We start from the raw sequence: 20,538 nt of genomic DNA on the forward strand, positions 1-20,538 counted from the left end.
TCACTAGGTTTTCCATTTTTTATTTTTAACAGCTTTGAATTGATTAACGAAACATTCGCACCAGGGTCATAAATTCCATTAACCTCCATTTTATTGTCCAATATTACCTTTACTTTTATCAATGACAGCAATACTAGTTTTTTTGCTCATCATTTTGTAGTTCAACTTCCAGTTGTGAGTTATTTACTAATTTTATTGGATTTTTTTCTTTCTATTTATCCGTTTTTGTTCTGAACCAGCAAACGCTTTCGTTGTGGTATCTATTTTTTTTACCTAATTCTTCTTCCTCATGCATAAATAAATAAGATTATACTTATTTTTTTGAAGTTATTTTTGAGGTTGTTGATGTTATATTCGTTTTGGTACGCCAAAGAAGTATAACTTCTTACATGCGTACATAAGTACTCACACCAGTTTTTTTAATTTTTAAATATATACAGGAAAAAAAAAATTATTTATTACAAAAAATTAGAAATAATAAATTTTTTATCATCTTGCGCAAATAATAAAGAAAAATTGATTTCTCGAATTACAGTTAACATTTATTTTTTAACGGGTATATAAAAATAGATAAATCTTCAATATACTAACAATATAACAATCGTATATATTCTAATTATTAACAATTTCATATATAATTATTTTATATTCATGAGTTTTACCATTTATTCTACATTTTTTAATATTTATTAAACGCAGATTCTAAAATGATAGTTTTTGTAAAAGCATTCAATAATCCATCATCAATTGTCATCAAAAATTTTTCATGAAACGATTCGATATGCATGGTACGCTTCGATATTATTAAAACCAAATGATAGAGAAATATTTTTAAACAATATACAGGTTTGTTTTCTACAGATGCTTTAAAAAATCGTTGTTTATATAATTTTATTAATTGCGCGAGATGCAAAAAAATTTATTGTTTCTAATTTTTTTGTAATAAATAATTATCTCTTCCCTATATATATTTAAAAATTAAGAAATATGAAAAATAATTTGAAAACAGATAGAAAAAAATTATCAATAAAAACTTCCCCCATGAAGGATCGAACACTAACTAGCGGCACAAGAAGCAAGAACGCTTTTTTTTTTTTTAAAATAAGTTTTTATTTGCATTTTCACTTACAAAGTCTGAGAATTACATGGCAGCAAACAACTTAATAAAATGCCAGTCTTAGTCTAATATTACATAATGTTGCTTGGCCCTTGTAGGGCTGCTCACAACCAACAAACTCTTAAAATAAATTATACGTGTTTTAATTAAATTTATTGGAATAGTTCACTATGAGTGTCTGTATTGTTTAATTAATTAATATATGATGTAAAATTATAGTAAAACTTCATCAAGATTTTGGTCTCTTATATGCTTACAACTAAATTATATTACACTATGTACACTATATGCAAGGTGTGCAGTCAGCTGTAAACTACACAAGGGCGGGACACCCTAGGTCTTTCCTCTTTCTCAGATGCTTCCGGTGTGGCGTCTCCTCCGTGAGCCACCAGTATGCGTCGTTGAGTCTATGGAAGTCCAGTTGGTCTCTCAGGGGTATGTCTGTAGAATACTTGAAATTATGTCGCTGTTTATTAAAACTGTCAGCTGTGTACATGATTCTTTTATCATTTTTTGGACGAACATAATGATAAATTATGGGGATGTTGTTGTGATCCTGTATCAGATCGTTCCGGTCAAAGTGAATGAACATGTGAGTGAAGATGAAGCCTGACACGTTGTATTTTTCGCCTTTGGACTGGTCCATGTTGCATACTCTGCTTAGTTCTTCATTCTGGATTGACGGGAGATTACTAAAGTAATCACGATTCAGCTTGATAATAAAATTATCTACAGTCAACCCTCCTATAACGCGGCACTCTGAGAACGCGATTTCCATATAACGCGGAGCTGAAAATGCGACAGTCCTCCTATAACGCGCTACTCTTACAGCGCGGTTTCCGTCAACAGCATCCCATAAGTTCTTTCCGCGTAGCCTAAGAATGTTTAGCCTATGTTTAGTTCGTTATGATGGATTTAATTGATGCACCAACCTCAAATCCATTGGTAAACGAAAATAAGGAAAACGAATGGGTGCCAAATGTCGATTTACAAGATGTGAAAAAAGGGCTAAATTTGGCTAAAGAATTAGAACTCCATTTCATTCAAACTGATCATTCAACGGTGCGTAGCACAAAGTTTAAAAGAGAGTTAAGAAATTGCTTAGCTCCCTATAGAGAGGTTTTAGTGGAGTTAGAAAAAAAAGCTACAATCGAAAACCAATGTGAAAATGAGCCAAGTGAGGAAGACATTTTGCCTATTAAAAGAAGACGAGTTAGGCGACTCATATTATCTGACAGCGAGGATGAGTGTTGAAAGATTAAATTTTACAAAAGTCTTTCTTGTTTTTGTTGAAAAACAGTTTTTAGTTTAGTTTTGGTATCATTTCTTTATATAAACTCTTCAATTCAATAAAAATAATTTATAATTTATCTTGTCCTTATTGGTCTCCATATAACGCGGTACGAATAATGTGATTTGTATTAATTCTGCGTTTCTTATAGCGCGGTTTCCATACAACGCGGTAGACGGTTTCCATAGAACGCGCTACGAATTAGCCTGGTTTGTACGGTTAAATCCGAGTTTCTTATAGCGCGGTTTCCATATACCGCGGTACGCACTCACCGCGTTATAGGAGGGTTGACTGTACTTTACTGTGAAAAAAGAATGTTTTATATAATTGTTTATTTTAATTTATGGCTTTTTGCTTCTCTTTTTATATTTTCCTATATTTCAAACATAGACTACTTTCTTAAATAGTTTTAGCAAAGTATGCAGCTCTACATTTTTTATTCTAATCAACGACCGTAACACATCTAAGAAAAAAAATCCTTTTCAGCATCAAGTCTATGTATATAGATTTCATTTTTCAATAATTAACGATATAAAAATTTCTTTTAACTAATATCTTCTTCGTATAGATCTCATTGAAATTATGCAAATATAATTTTACCACAGTTACTAGGAATAGGCAAGATATGAATCTGTTAAAAGGTAAAAATAATACAAGGTCTGTTCAAAAAATATCGCGAAATTTGTGTTTTTTCAAAAATTATTTATTTCTTCATAAATATTGTGTCCTCTTTAAAGTTATCTGTATTAGATATTATACACTTGTGCTTACGTTTTTTCCAATCCTCGAAGTACTTCAAAAAATCAGTTTTATTGATCCTCGACGTCCTTTCATGGGCCTTTTCACTTTTGGAAAGAAGAAGAAGTCACAGGAGACAAAATCTGGAGAATATGGTGGCTGCAGCATCATTATTATATTGTTTTTGGCAAAAAATTCTCGCACAAGCTACGATGTGTGAGCAGGAGCGTTATCATGATGCAAAAGCTTCTATTGGGATGATTGAGCTTTGGTTTCCATGTAATGACCATAAACCCATGATTCGTCACCAGCTTTGACCATTTGAATCAAATTAGTGTCGTCGCAAGCAGAGTTCTACATTTCCTTAGCAATTGTAATGCGATGCTGTTTTTGGTCGGAACTGTGCAAGTTTGGTACGAATTTCATGGTGACCCTTCTCATGCCCAAATTATTTATAAAAATCGAATAGCACGAGGCAATCGATAAGTTTGAATTCTACGCCGCTTCTCTAACGGTTATTCGACGAATGGCTAATTCTATTTTCTTTACTTCTTTCAGAAATTTCTTTTAACATCAATAAAACAATTAACGTAAGGCATTCAAATTTACCTCTAATTTGTGCTTCTTTAAAGACAATTTACAAATCATAAGGAAGGACATATCCCGAAATTGTTTATGAATACGATTGAAAAAATCAATTGACTTTAGTTTATGTCGCTTTGTCACGCATAACATGTATTGATGGCTTATATATTACAACAAACGACAATGATAGTACTTTTTATCACGGCTGAAGACCATTAACTGCAGTAATTAATATAATGCAGTAATTACAATTATAGAGTAAAGGCACCAAATATTTTATGAACTAAAGAAAAGGCTTGACAATGAATACATTAAATCCCCAAAGCCTACGAGCTCACTTCGGTGATATTATTAATTCCATTTTTGAAGAGTCTAATATTTTAAATTTAAGTGAAACTGAGTTTGATGATAACGAGTATTTAGTATACCAAATTTTAATTGTATAGTTCAATACAAACGACCAAGTGTTCGAGCTGAAGGAGTTGCTATCTATCACAATGCGAATGATACAACTAACTTTCTTACCCCTAATATCAACATGACTGTGAGACAGTCCGATTTTGTTAGTTCTGCAAATGAATCAGTAGATGAATTTCGTATAGCGGGGTGTAAAATGGAAGATAATACAACAATTGTGTTAATAACAATTTATATTTATCCAAATCAAAAAATTGAAGATATTCATTTCTTCAAAAAGGTGCTATTTCCATACATAGCAATTAGAGGGGCATATTCTGTGGGTAAAGGCGAGGATAAGCTACCAATTATTTTATGTAGAGACTTCAATAATAATTTAAACTCTGAAAATTCTTATGTACCCATCAACTTTTTACGTAAAGATTTAATACTTTTAATAAATAAGGACAGAAAAGTTTCTACATTACGTCATGGTACTACAAATGATGCTGTTTTTACACAATATTTAGATAAAGGTCTTACTAGACTATTGCTATCATATTTTTGTTACTATAGCCCTCTTGTTACTCACATAGCATTTGAATAACAAACAGATCAAGTAATGGACGTGAATTAATTACATTTCAAACTGTATAAATTGTATATGTATATAGTATTGTAATATTGAAGTTATTTAAATCATTTAAATTATAAACCAGGGTTTTTATTCTTTAAAGTATTTCCTGACGAGCCAATAAAGTTTTTTTTCTTGTAGTATTGGCTCAGCTAAGAGTTTTATTTCTTATTTCTTTTTTCTTATTTCTTATTTCTTATTTTAATTAAACCCTTTTCTTTCTCATATATAAAAGAATAAATTAAATTATACTCTTATTGAATAAACCCTTATGAATTGTATTTAATATCTCAATTTTATGTTATCATTTTATCGTCCTATTGACAAATAGTATTATATTGGAATGCAGGATAATTAGAGTTTTTTTTAAATATTTTTTTTGATTTTTTTTTAGAAGTTTTTTTTGAGGTTAATAAGGCTTCAATTTTTTTTGTACGATAAATAAGTATATATTGTTACGTGCTTATATAAGTATATAGACTAGTTTTTATTTTAATAAAACATCTTGAATAACTATTGCGACTTCGCACTGCTGTCTACAACAGGCAAAGTTTTAAAAATTGTCCGTATAAGGCTATTACATAAATAACGTTCACTTCTCAAAAATAAAAATAGTATTCTAAAAATATTAGGATGGGGAAAAAAAAATCCATTATTTTTTTGATGGATGGCTTTAGTGATCGATATCTTGAAAAATATAGATCAAGCAATTTCAGATTTATGCTCGTTGGAAAGCTGACATTTCACACTAAAAAAATTCTCTTGCTGATTATTGTTTAATCGATTCAGTTTGAAACTACAGGGTGTAAATTTGGTACATTTTAGTTTTTCTTTGATAAAGGCGAAAATGCATGCCAGGCGACTGGAATTGTAAATGGTATTTATAATCTTGATAGTGTGAAAGCTAATAACGTGCAAAAAAAAGTATAACTTCAAAAAAAAACGATTAAGAAAAAGAAAAAAAATAGGATCCATAAAAATTCGGATTTCTACTATCAACAGCTGGACCGTGTGATACTAGCGATTGACCAGAAACGTTTAAAATAAGCCAACAGGAGAGGTGTTGTGTTCTATTAGGACAACCTCAGACCACACACGTCTATAGTGACTCGTTAGAAACTCTGGGAGCTTTGTTTGGAAGTTTTGATTTATCCACCATATAGTCCAAACTTGGCACTAAGCGATTACCATGTTTTTCTTGTATTGCAAAACTTTATTAGTGATAAGAAATTGACATCAAGAGAAGATTACAAAAATCGATATCTAGAGTTTTTCGACAATAGAGACCAAGACTTTTATGAGAGGTGCATTATGAAGCTATTTTTAAAATGACAACAAATTATAGAACAAAGCGGTCCATATTTGACTAAAATTTGACAATTCAAGACATGTTAAATAAAGTCTTGAAGTTCACGTAAAAATAATGGATTTCATTTTCCTTAACCTAATATAATGGAAGTGTTTAAAAACAAAACGAAGATGTATTTCTTACATTTCCGGTTTTTCATTTAGAATTCTACAGAATGCTTATGAAAAATGAATATATTTCGTACATTGCTGGACAGTTTGCCGGTAACATATATAATAGGCAACGAAAAGACAAGTTGGGACGCATTTGCATGGTCTTTATTTTTAAATTTTGACGAGGTTTTTTTGTGTAATGACTAAAACAAAAAACGTCGAGTGATTAAATGATAATTACGAAAATATCTTTGTTAAGAATTGCAACGTTAAAAGTAACATAAAACATAACGAGTATAAATTAATAATTTTTACGATTATAGATAATTATTTTTTTATTCCCTTTAATTATACTTAAGTAAACTATTTAATAAACATTAATAATCAATATTAAATAAAAAAATCTACAAAATAACGAGCTATTCTTACTATTTTTACAATGTAAAAGAATTTACATTGAGTAAATATAATGTAGAGCAATAAAAAACATGTAATTTTTTATATCTCTTCATAAAAACTAATTTCATTATTTCCACGTATCTCTAATCTTGCGTAATGTGAAAACGCGCAATCTTTTTAATTTATTAGATTTTCTATATACTTGTTGATATTGTAATTTTTCAGAAATCTTTCAGATATACCAGAGGAGCAGCATTATCGTTCTAACAAAATTTCAAATTTCTAGAATATCCCGATATGACTAATACTATTAATTAAAACTTTGTTAGCCTTTTTGAGCTATTTACTATTACTGCATCTTATTATACCTAGTTTATAAATTTAGTGAAAATTTAGATTTTTACGATTTGAATTAGCAATTCAAATGTTGCTAAGTATGTTTTATTGTCATTACATTTTAATTTTATATATTTTTATATTTTATTTTATATACCTTTCCCAGAGTTATATGCATAAGCAATGACATTAACTTATGTGTTTTTAAGTAAAACAATTGTCCACTAAATTAGCAATGTAACCGTTTCCGGAATGACAACTAGAATTATGCTACAGTTCAAGGCAATGACGTTTTTCCAAGATCTCATTAATTTGTAAAACGGACGTAAACCATATACTTTTCTATAAAAAGTAATTCTCTATATACTTACAGCAAATGTTTTTCATGTAATATAATAATATAATGTAGAAAGAAAGTTTTAAATTTTAATTAATATTCTTTCTAAACTTACAACAGGAACTGTTTCAGCAAACATTTTTTGTGTGTAAACATAATTTTGCAGTTTTACCCGCCTAAGAACTCTTAGCAATTATGTAATTTAAATGTATAAATCCTAATGTAAACTCCGCCTGCATGATCGCTGGACGGAACAAGGTCAGCGATCATGTTGCCGGTCCTAAGCCCGGGAAAAGGAGGAAGGTTGTTGGATCAGGTTAGATCCCTACCCAACGTAAAAAAAAATTTGCGGCTCATAGAAACGACACTCTGTCTATTAGCAGAATGGACAACAAGAATCAGCAGAATTGCACGGGATAAATCACCGATTAGCCGCAGAAGTGCGGGGCGCCCACGAAAACGATTGTGCGACAATTTAACAGTGCAATAGGCAGAAAAACGTCGTTACGAAACAGGCAACTTGCCTAAATTAAAGAATGAAGAAGAAGAAGAAGAAATCCTAATGTAGTAGTATAAACAAGAACATTTAGAAGATTTCTAGAATTTAATAAATCTTGATTTTACCACGTTTTTGCGACATACATCTTTTTCTTGTGGTAATCCTCAGATAATTGATGTAAAAATGAAATGGAAACATTATGGAACTAATTATAATAAGATGATTTACCTCCTCGTCGATTTAATTAGCTTTGATATTTGTCCCATTGTTATGTACTAAATAATCAATATAACATACCACGATTTCTGTAGCATCTGTGCAGAGCAGAGTGTGTAGTCGCTTCAAAAATGATGACATTTTTGTTATATTAATTAAATTTATTTTCAGTGAATTTATTTTCAAAAAATTAGGCAATAAAAATAATACCCTATAAATACCAGATTTTTTCTTTCTATTCATAACTTGTTTTTATTGAGGTGTCGTAAGTCACCTTTGTTTAACTTAGTTACATTGGATGACGAAAAAACTAAAAATACCACACGTTATGGACAAAGCTTATTGCTACATTTATCGAATACTTTAGTGACTTTGTAATACTCAGCGAAAGAATTGACAAATTCGTTTTCGTTTCTTGTCGATCAAAAGTATAGTCAAATTGGCTCATATAAATAGCTTCTTTTTTTATTTTCACTATACAAAAGGACTAGTTTATTTTTTTATCTTAGATTAACTAATTAGTGGCTATGAATAATTATCTGAATGAAAGTTATTAATATAAATGAGAGATTATTATTATGTCTAAGTGATAATCCCAATTCACAAACAGCTAACGACAAGAGCTACTAACTAAGCAGTTTTGTTGTAATTTACATAAATAATAATGTTTTTAAATAATTTAATAAAATATATTGTTGTTATTTTCAAGACTCTAACAATCCTGGTTTTATGTTCCTTATCTTGTGTTTCAAAAAAATAATATTAAATTCTTAATCACCTTCTTAAAATACTTTCATTTACTAATTTAAAAAAATTAAACTATATTGTCATAATATTACAGCATTTTATAAATTTTGTACTACTGTTCGCCGTTTGTATCGATTTTCTCTTTAAGGTAAATAATTTCTATATTCTCTTGAATTTAGATTAACTGAATCATGGTTTTATCATGGTTTTAATAAAAGTCATTCTCACGATAACATCGTAATTTCCTATTGTATTGTATGCATATTAAAAATATTAATTCCGCACATCCTACAAATACGAAATAATACATATGTATTATAGATCAAGTGATTATTTAAAGAATATTAGCTAGTTGATATAAAACCGCAGTCGAATCAAGTTACATCGAGTAATATCTAGAGAGTTTTTATCGGGAGTACGTTTATAATACTTAGTTTCCTACAATTGTTTTAAATCACTCACAAACATACTCAGTTCTTCAAAAGATTGCAAATTATTACAAGTATTTTTTAAATATCATAAAATCAGAAAATTGGTATATTCTTTGCGTAAAAAATTTTCAGATAAATAGGTAAATTTTGTACTTTTCAACCTTTTATATCTTTTCTGACTAAAAGTCAAAAAAAGTAAAACTTTAATGTAAATAAGATGAAATAGCAAATGAAATAGATTATTACATTTATATGCTTTTTATTAAAATAGACTGTAAATTGTTGATTTGTAAATTAATTCAAACTAAATAGTTGAGAAATCTGAAAGAGTAAAAATGATAATCTTAATCATTATCAAATGCGTCTATTTTATTATAAGTTTTGACTTATAAATATTTTTTTATATTGAAAATTTACTTAGAATTTATTTATCAAATTTATTTATCCAAACTTCTTTCTTTGTTTGTATGTAGAAGAATCAAAAAAATGGCGTCACTGAGCGGTAAAACATATCAAGAGGAACTGTTTTCTATGGTAGAAGAACCGAATTTTGATAATAAGCGAAGTGAAATAGCTACATTTTATTCTGGAAAAAAAATGTTCATAACAGGAGGTTTAGGGTTTTTAGGAAGGCTTTTAATGGAAAAGCTTTTGAGGTAACAATGTTTAACATTTGTTTTCATTCTTGATTAAACTTACACATTCATAGTATTATAATCGTATAATATATGATATGTAAGATAATATTGTAGTTATTTTGAGTAATTTTGAATTATAATGCTCCAAGAGGTTTATATGGTTGGAAATGAAAAATAAACTAGTGGTTTTACTTATGTATGCACTTGTTTTAGGTAATTAAATTGTTTTTGAGTGATATTTTCTTCTAGATAAATTTTTGAAATAATAGTGAAATGATAGTAGGAATTACACTTCTCTGCATTAGTTTAAGAAATATCTTAAACTAATACAGGAATTTAAATCAATACTGATACTGAACAACAATAGTTTAATAATTATTAATAAAGAAAAGTAATTTTTTTATAAATAACGTATTTTTTATAAAATACAACAAAAATCAAAATTTTAAAACTTTTTTCTTTAATTCTTTCCCAAATTTACTAGGCATTTTAAAAAACCCTTTACCACGATAACACCCTAAAAGTATACTACTAATATACCAAACTCGTTAAAATCCGTGAGTATCCCAGTGTATGTTCCCCTTGTAAGAACTTTTTGTATAAATCTATTGCTATTTTTATTAGATGTTGTCCAGACATAAAAACGGTTTATTTGCTAATAAGAGCAAAGAAACAGCAAGATCCGAATACTCGATTCAAAGAGTATTTCAATGATGTTGTGAGTAAAGTTACAAACTTTCTACTTTTTATTATTATACTAATGAAACAAATCACCGATATTACGGTGTATATTTAAATTTTTAGATTTTCGACAGATTGAAGAAAGAGCAGAAAGATGTCGAAAAAAAGATTAATCTCATAGAAGGAGACATGAATCAAGTGAACTTAGGTTTGTCGGAGGAAGATCGTAAACGTATTCAAGATACCAATTTGATATTTCATGGTGCAGCATCCGTGCGTTTTATGGATAATATTCGTTTTATAGTTAATACGAATATTAGAGGAACAAGGGATCTCCTCTTGCTTGCCCAGGAGATGAAAAGTTTAGAGGTACTTTTTTCTAATATAATCACGGTCTCTCTATATATAATCACGTACTTAAAAATATCATTTCTGAAGAAATTTATTTATTTAGACATTGGATTTAATAAAAAATATGATGTTCTAGTTTTATAATTAATTTTTTCTTTAGGCCTTTGTCTATATATCAACGGCATATTCACATTGCATACATAAAAAAATTGAAGAAAAATTCTACATGCCGCCTATAAAGACAGAAGACATAATCAAATTGACAGAGATTTTAAGCGAAGACGTATTAGATTTAATTACACCAAAGTAATAAAAAAAGAAGAATATTGTATTTTTCTTAGAGCTAACTTAAGTAGTTTAGCATATTCGCTTATCTTACAGGCTACTTGGTAATTGGCCAAATACTTACGCATATTCGAAAGCAATCTGTGAAGATACTATACGGCAATATTCCAATAAAATTCCATCTTGCATCGTTAGGCCATCAATTGTTGCTTCAACGGAAAAGGAACCAATTGCCGGTTGGATCAATAATGTTTATGGAGTAACAGGAATTGTTTTTGGTAGTGCGAAAGGTGTTTTACGCACGTTAAATTGCAATGATAGGCTTATTTGCGACATAATTCCTGCTGACTATGTTGTCAATAACATTATTGCGGCAGCATGGGACGTTGCACAGAAACGGTCACTTTTTTTCTTTTGTAAATAATCACTAAAATGAATTGTTAGTTTATTTCTTAAAATAACTTTTAAGGCGAATAAAAAAAATCTTTCATTGTAGGTCCATACTAAAGAGTATTAGTCCTTCAAATAGAAAAAATAATGATTTACCAACAGACAAAGAGATTCCGATTTATAATGTTGTTTCCTCTGTTCAAAGACCAATAAATTTGGCTACTTTAGAAAATAATGTAAAAACAAGTGGTATAAAATTTCCTTCGAAACAAATATTATTTTACTACTCGTTACAAATGATACAGAACTATTATGTTTATTTTCTTCTGACAATTTTTTTGCACTGGATACCAGCTATTATAGTGGACTCGTTAGCTTATCTTAGCGGAAGGAAGCCAATGTAATATATGACGATATTTAAATTTACAAGCGATTTATTAATCATCGGTAAAGAAGCACATTATCAAATAATTGTATATTTTTTAGATTGCTTAACATCTTCAGAAAAATAGAAAAGTTTAAACATGTATTGAATTTTTTTACACTTAATGAATGGGAATTCAGGAACGGTAACGTTTTAAAATTATGGGACAAACTATCACTCGTCGATAAACATAACTTCTTCTTCAATGCTGCTGATATTGATTGGCAGAATTATTTTAAAACTTACATTAGGGGAATTCGAGTATATTTAATGAAGGACCCGATGGAGACGTTAGAAGAATCAAGAATTTATTACAGAAAGTAAATGTTTGATAATCTTGCTTTACAAAATATTTTGTTTTCCTATTTATATAATCATTTTTTGATTTATTCTTTTTTCTAGGTTGAAAATCGCTTATTATACGATGAAATGCATGTTTTATGCCTTGATCCTTTGGATCATCTATTCCTTAATATATTCACTTTTTTGTACTGTATTTTCTCTCTGATAATCTTTGCCAAACAACAAAAAAGTGATCTTCTAATTATTTTCTTTTTAGTTTAAATATATTATTTTTTATCATAGCGTGAGTATATTTCCATGTATCTTAAAAATTTTTTTACAAGTAGTCATTCTGACCTCGTATTCTTGCAATAAAATATATTATGTTGTTAAAATTATCTAGAAGTATGTAGAAGTTAGAATTGTTGTGTCAACTATCTTCTAAGTTTAATTATAATTTGTTGATTATAAGTAAGATAAAACAATTTTCGATACGTATGCATGGAAAAATTTAGTACGTTTAAAATATATACTTAATAAAATGAGAATTGATTAAATAGTACATATACAGATTTAACAAAAAATCTTCACATAATCTCGAAATATTATCGATTCACGAAAATTATAAAGCACGCAAGTTATATTTAATGTTAATATTTTAATTTCAGTGAAATTATTGTAACAACCGATGTATTTCATAGGGATTAGGATATAGAATGTGATTTAGAAATCATCTGTAAGAAACAAAAGAGAGATGTTAAAGAATAATAAATATTTTAATCAACTTTTTAATATCCCCTAAGACTATTTTCATGTACTCTTTCAGCAATTGATCCACGAGGTGTTCGAGTTCCTCGTAGAACCCGTTTTTAATTTCATCTTCTTTGTCGTCGGCGCTTGCAAATTGATTATTACAATCTTGTACTACCAACCCTGCACAACGAGCGGTCCTACTTTATCGTTTACAAATTCAATTTTTCTAACCGTTGATAAGATTTTTCTACTAATCATAAATCCGACGCAAAAACTATGGGTCCCTGACCCTCCATGGTGAAGCATTCAAACCCAGGTGTTAAGCAAGTCTTCCCACGACTATCTAGTTTCTTGCAGTGAGACAACATCTGCTCCGTACTTATCGTTCTCGCCGACCATCGATTGCAACTCCCAGGATCTATACATACTTCGTACGTTCTACGTACCCACTTTGAGATTTCTTCCGTTCTTGGACTTAACTCAACATGATTTCCCTAGATTAGTCCCAACCCGAAGATCTGAACAGGGGACTAGTTAACCTCTGGAAAATTTTACCCTAGCAGAAACCATAGCGATGCTTGTTTGTTACGAGATAAAGTCGTTTTACAGTGTGAGCTTATCAGACCTACGCCCAACCCCGGACCAGGAGTGCCCTTTCCAATCGGCTGTCCGCGACTGCTTATTCACTTTGTTCGAAGCTAACCTCTATCCCTATCCGAGAAAAATAGGCTATTCATCTATCCGCAACCTAAAGACACACTGTGTCCTGGTGACTAGAACCCACTATCTCTGTGCATTATAACACCTTGTTTTACTGCTCCGAGACTAGCAGCTTTTAGGCTAACACAAAATCTGCAAGAGATTATAGTTTAAAAAGAAATTGTTTAAAAATAATTTATAAGTAACACTAAGATGCATTCTTTTTTTAATTCTAATGATAGAAAATTAATGCACATGGTTTCTTCCTTGTATAAATAAAAAGAAGACTGTGTCTTCAAAAATCTTTAATGATTTCAATACCATCGGCTTCTTCTTATCGTTGGTAAGAATAATGCGCTCTCTCTACTAGTAAAATGATAGATTATCTCTGAAGATAAAATAAGTTCTCTAATGCTTTGAATAAATATTTTTCAAGACAATCACAATATTTTTTCTATCAGAAGAAAAATTATTTTTTTACCTTTTAAAAAATTCATGTCTTGCTTACTCCTTCTTACAGTGGTTTAATTCTATTCGCATAATAATTCACATAGGATCTCTACGAATAAAACATTCGTTAAAAGAAATCTTTATATTGTTAACGCATTGGAAGATAAAATTTATATACATAGATCCGATGCTGGAAAGAAGTCTTTTTCTTACAGCCGCATACTCTTAAATAAAACTATTTAAGAAAGTAGTTTATATGAAACATAACAAATATAAATACAGAAGCAGAGTACCAAAAATTTAATGAAAAAATAATATAATAAACATATTTAACTCAGTAAAGTATGTTTCTGAACATAATATTGCTATTTTACTTACTATTGTCTTTTATAATATTAACAAGGGGACCTTACACTTAGTCCGACACGGATTTTAACGAGCTTTGGTATATTAGTAGTATACTTGTTACCGTGGTAAAGTATTTTGTCCTAACGCTCAGCCATTTTTGAGAAAAAAGCTTTTAAAGTTTTGGTTTTTTTTGTATACATGTTTATATTACCTTAAATTCTACCGTATTTTAAATGGCGCGCTAGCGTATCTAGTAGCGTTCTCGCTTCTCGTGTCGCTAGTTAGTGTTGGATCCTTCATGGGGCAAGTTTTTTTTAATAATTTTTTTCTGTCTGTTTTCAAATTATTTTTTCATATTTTTTAATTTTTAAATATATACAGGAAAGAAAAAATTATTTATTATAAAAAAATTAGAAATAATAAATTTTTTCACATCTTGCGAAAATAATAAAGGAAAAGTTTATCCTTGAATTACAGTTAATATTTTATTTTTTAACAGGTATATAAAAATAGATAAATCTTCAATATACTAACAAATAACAATCGTATATATTCTAATCATTAACAATTTCAAGTATAATTTTTTTATATCTATGTGTTTTAACATTTATTGTACATTTATTATTATTTATACGAAGGTTCCAGAGTGATTGTTCTCGTAAAATCATTCAAAACAATTAATTTTTTCACATCTCGCGCAATTAATAAAAGATGACTTGTTACATGAACAACGATTTTTTAAAAGAATTGTTGAAAAACAAACTTGATTAACATTTAAAAATATTTCTCTTTCATTTGGTTTTAATAATTTCAAAGCGTACCATGCATATCGAATCATTTTTTGAAAAATTTTTCATGACAATTGATGATTGACTATTGATTGTATCCTGATACAATCTTCACGAAAAGTAAATCTTCATTTATCTACTTTCATATACCTGTTAAAAAATAAAATGTTAATTGTAATTCAAAAATTAAATTTTCCTTTATTATTATCGCAAGATGTGAAAAAATTTATTATTTCTAATTTTTTTGTAATAAATAATTTTTTCTTTCCTGTATATATTTAAAAATTAAAAAATATGAAAAAATAATTTGAAAACAGACAGAAAAAAATTATTAAAAAAAACTTCCTCTATGAAGGATCGAACCACTAACTAGCGGTACGAAAAGCGAGAACTCTACGAGATACGCTAGCGCGCTGATTGAAAGACGGTCGAATTTAAGATAATATAAACATGTATACAATAAAAACCAAAACTTCAAAAGCTTTTTTCTTAAAAATGGTTGAGCGTTAGGACAAAATACTTTACCACGGTAACAAGTATACTACTAATATACCAAAGCTCGTTAAAATCCGTGTCGGACTAAGTGTAAGGTCCCCTTGTAAGATAAAGAGTACTATTGTAATTCATCGGTATTCTTACATTTAAATCAGAAAATATTCATCCTATGGTTAAGGTATACAAAATCGCACAGCATGCTATCCAGTTTATTCATTTTCAACTTTAATTGATGATCACTATAGAGAAGAAATGAAAGGAATTAAAACTAATATATTATTATATATACCTTAGTTAATCTCAAAAAATACTTTTATTACTAATATTCATGAATCATAAATGATAATGTGATGTGTATATTAAAATATCAGAATATAGATACCTATCAGTCCAAACTTAATTTAAGGGAGAATTATCGATTTACCTTATGCCGTTATTTTGAAATCGATGTGCCTACGCATCGTAAATTCCGACAAACTTCAAGATGTACATTTAGTGATTAGTGTTCAAGCATCGTAAAAATTCATTTTCATCATCTATTCTCAAACACGTTAAAAGCAGTATAATTTCAAGCACATTTCACGCTTTATAATCCAGGTGCAACTATGTTTATAATGTTTCCTATAAAATTAATATCACATACTCTAATAAAAATTTAAAAAAGTATAAAGTAAATTAAACATACTTTAGACTACCAAAAATAAAAACGGAAACAAAGAAAATCAAGAAAAAAAATTTTCCATGTCCAGGATTTACTTCGACGATATTACGTTAAGGAAACTGCGTTTTAACTCGTCACGCTACTGAAATGTAAATAAATATAAAAATTTTTTTCGAAATCCTACTACTGCGTTCTTGCAAAAGATTTGCTATCTGTATTTCGTTAATGGTGCAATGTATAGTCTTTAAAAACTTTTACATTTGTTCAAAGATCTTAAAAAACTATAGCCAGAAAACCTAAGATTAAACTTTTTAATTTTATTTAATATTTGTTTAATTAAATATGTATAGAATTCGTATAAGCATTTATAGTTGTTAAAAAGGTATAGTAAAACGTGACGAAGTAAATATTAACTGAGAAGAATATCTCTATCTAACTGCATAAGCTATTGTAAAAACTTAAAATCGTTTCTATTGTCGTTTAAATGTTATTCCAAATTAAATTAATTGTTATTTTACATTAGGTCTTATGACGATTCTGCCACATAGCAGAATAAATACATAAGTATTATAAGATCAAAAGCTACAAAGTGTCCTAAATTTTTATTACATTTAACTTCAATTCTTTTAAATTGATTTTGCACAATTATAATAAAATTAAAAGTACAGTTATTAGAGTATAAATTAGGAACAATCAGAAAAAAAGGTTATAAATAAATAAATTAAATTGTGTAATAGTCTAATTAATTATGTATTAGCCAGATATGATAACAATTTTTTTGTTTCCTACGTTGAATAAAAATGCCTGGCATTGTGGACAACGGCAAAGAAAAACTCACAATATTGGCAGATCAAACTTTCCCTATAATATATATATGATATATAGCGTAGGAGAAAAGAGCTTGTATAAAAAAAGAGTCAGATATAGTATCTAGCAAACTGCCAAACTTTAGAGTGTTTTCATGTTTTCACGTTTTCTTTATATATCAAGACGTTGACTACTTAACATTCCTATCATTTATTATTCTTTACGACCGAAAATAAATAATATTTAAATGTCGTGATTCATATTTAAAGATTATTAAGACTTTGATATTCAGAATTAAAAAATGTGTAAATAAAATTTATTATTTTCATAAAGGAAAAGTAGAGGCATATAACCTGTTCAAAATTACACTAGATTTTTCCATATAAGCTATGATTACTAATTCAATTAATGATTATTGGTAGAAATTGCCACTTATTTCTTTAACAGATTGACTGTCGTGTAGATCACCGTAACTTTAACACATCCAATAGTAAAAAATTATAATTTAAGTTAATGTCGATACTGATAAATTTTTAAATAATACTATTGTTTTTATAACAGTAGGAAAAGAATAATGACATAAAATATGCAAAAATAGTTTTACCGTTGTAACATCTAACAACGGTATTTCTGTATGTTATTGCTTGATAAGATGCAATCCTCTTCATTAAAAAATTTCATTAAATAAATCGCTAACTTAATCCTGAGATCGGGAAAGAAAATATTTTTCGAATTACTTATTATTATAATATTTTTTAATTTACAGCACAAGTAATCAGTTGAAGATATATTGCCAATTTCCTGTAATATTTTAAAGTGTTTTTATAGTTTTTATAGGTTTGAATGTTTGCTCTTTTTTCTGTGCTGCTTTCTCGTTTCGTAAAGTTTTCAATCACAACGTTTCTCAAAATGTTTTCGCTTTGAAAATCGTTGTGAAAAAAATGATATAATTAAATATAAAGTTACTATTAAACGTTCCTTTAATATTTATTTGGAAAGCTCTACTTCCTTTAGCTTTCTTTATTAAGTAATAGGTGTAAACGATCATCAGTGACCAAAATCTTGATGTTAAAACCGAAATTCCGAATCCGTCCTTCTCCGCTCAAAAAAGAGAGCTACAGCTGTCATCGTAGTTACATCGACTCAGCTTTATAAAAAGCAGTTTTAAATATATACTACAAAGATGATCCCATGAAATACGATCTAAAATTTTATTTCTGATCGAATCATATATAGAGATCAAATATAGCATTTTGCTATTGAGAAACGGCAAATGGTATTCGCTCTCTGGTGACAAGTCAAAGAAGTAACTGATTTTTTCTTATATATGGTACAAGTTAACATTAAAACAAAATAGCTTTAACTAGCAACTAACTTTATGCTGTAAATTTCAAATCGCTTTGCACACGCACTATAGATATAATTATATTATAAACCTTTTTACTTTTCTATATACAGGTTGTTATCCTTGCTCTTTGAAAATCTCAAGGTGTACTGGATATTAATACTGCGTCATTGTTCTTCCTATCTAACTTAATTTCTGTTAAAGTTTCTTCTGCTTACAATACTAACTGCTGGAAATATTTTTTAATATATTGCATTTTCGTGAGATTAATAATTCATATAATGCTTAGAAACAAATATTTAATTAAACGTAAAATAAAAAATTTTACTGGTAATTAAATTCTTTCAAATGTTATAGATTGTTAATTTTCTGTAATATTTTTTTGTTTGTTTTTATATTAACTTCATACAACTTTACAATTTGTCCACAGACATTTGATAAATTGTTATATAAGTGAAAAAAGGTAGCACGTGGACGGTTTTTCCAATGAGATAGTGTCGCTATTGTCGTTTATTTCATTTAGGTTTAGTTTTTACTAGGTCTTCTGAGTGAATTCTTTTCAGATTTCTACGGATATATTGGTTTTAGTAATCTTTGGCTAGCGGGTTTATGTGCGTATCAATTCTTCTTTTGTATCTGCAAGTTGACTTGGTTATCTCTTTTTCTATCGTGGGAATATTTAAATCTTTCCTTATCCCTTCCTTACGGATGTACCATGGAGCATTCACGATTTTGCGTTTGGTTATGGATTGTTGAGCCTTTAGCTTGGCAATGTGGCTATTAGCTGCTATACCCCATAGTTTTAATCCATATGTCCAGATTGGTTTTATTATTGTTTTGTAAATTATCAGTTTGTTTTCCATGCTAAGTTTTGATTTTTTGCCAGTTTGTCAAGCCATTTGTCTCCTTTTTAAACAAATTTCTTCGATTTTGTCATTTATATGCTTTTTCCATGTTAGATTGGAATCTAGGTGTAGTCCTAAATTCTTTACTGTTGTTACTTGTGGAATTTCTGTATTATATAATTGTAGTTTCGGTATTTTGTTTTTCCTCAGTGTAAACGTAATATATTTTCTCTTGGTAGAGTTTACCTCGATCTTTCTATTATGTAGCCATTCTTCGAGAGAGTTGATTTGGTTTTGTAACGATTGAATTGCTTGTTTTGCGTCTTTCTTGATGGTAAGCATTGCTGTGTCGTCTGCAAATGTTAAGACTGTACAGTTTGCGTTTATTGGTATTTTTGCTGTATAGAGGGTGTAAAGAACAGGTCCACAGATACTTACCTGCGAAACCCCAGCTTTGATTAGTTTGATGTTCGAATGAAGGTCTTTTATTTTTACATAAAATGTTCTTTCAGAAAGGTAAGATTTTAGAAGTTTGTAATACGAGTGTGGAAAGTGTTTATTTATTATTTGTTATAATTCGTTATGCTACACTTTATCGAAAGCTTTTTCTAAATCTATGAAGACGGCGGAACAGTACTCTTTATTTTCTAAAGCTTTGATTATCGTATTAGTTAGTCTGTATACTTGTTCAACGGTAGAGTGTTTGTTTCAGAATTTAAACTGATGGTCAGGAATCAGTTTTTTGTCTGAAATTATTCTTTTCATTTTATATTATTTTTTCCAGCAATTTAGATAGTAATAATAAGAGCGATATCGGTCTATATGAATTTACTGTTAGGATAAGAGTAATTTTTATGCTACTTATACTAGGTATTAAGTCGTATAAGTAGAGTGTGTATGTAGGCATGCGTGCGCAACGGTAGAAGCGATATCTATAGAGAAGACTCTTAACGGAAGTAAGAAGATAAGATGGCCAAGTAGATTACCTAAGTACATGTTCTGTGTATTCATAAGTATATATGTAATCCATAAGAATAAAATATTAAATAATGTTAAAGTAATAATGGAAAGAATCTGATAAGGTGATGAGTAAACCCTTTGCAATCGAG

The 20,538-nt window shown here is 28.9% G+C and overlaps 1 protein-coding gene and 1 pseudogene across 1 annotated transcript; one reads left to right on the forward strand and one right to left on the reverse strand.

Moving 5' to 3' along the window:
- The first annotated feature begins 9,681 nt into the window (after nucleotides 1–9,681).
- Nucleotides 9,682–12,464, forward strand: LOC122523353 (fatty acyl-CoA reductase wat-like). The gene is made up of 9 exons (XM_043645030.1): nucleotides 9,682–9,843; nucleotides 10,450–10,543; nucleotides 10,630–10,875; nucleotides 11,018–11,164; nucleotides 11,239–11,246; nucleotides 11,338–11,541; nucleotides 11,639–11,932; nucleotides 12,019–12,276; nucleotides 12,359–12,464. The coding sequence occupies exons 1-9, from the start codon at nucleotides 9,719–9,721 to the stop codon at nucleotides 12,462–12,464; spliced, it is 1,482 nt and encodes a 493-aa protein (XP_043500965.1). The 5' UTR covers nucleotides 9,682–9,718.
- A 5,775-nt stretch (nucleotides 12,465–18,239) lies between these two features.
- LOC122523706 lies at nucleotides 18,240–18,445 on the reverse strand (annotated as a pseudogene).
- Nucleotides 18,446–20,538: the final 2,093 nt, after the last annotated feature.

The sequence above is a fragment of the Polistes fuscatus genome, unplaced genomic scaffold (genome assembly GCF_010416935.1).
Source record: "Polistes fuscatus isolate 324 unplaced genomic scaffold, CU_Pfus_HIC Scaffold6, whole genome shotgun sequence".
Taxonomy (NCBI): Eukaryota; Metazoa; Arthropoda; class Insecta; order Hymenoptera; family Vespidae; genus Polistes; species Polistes fuscatus.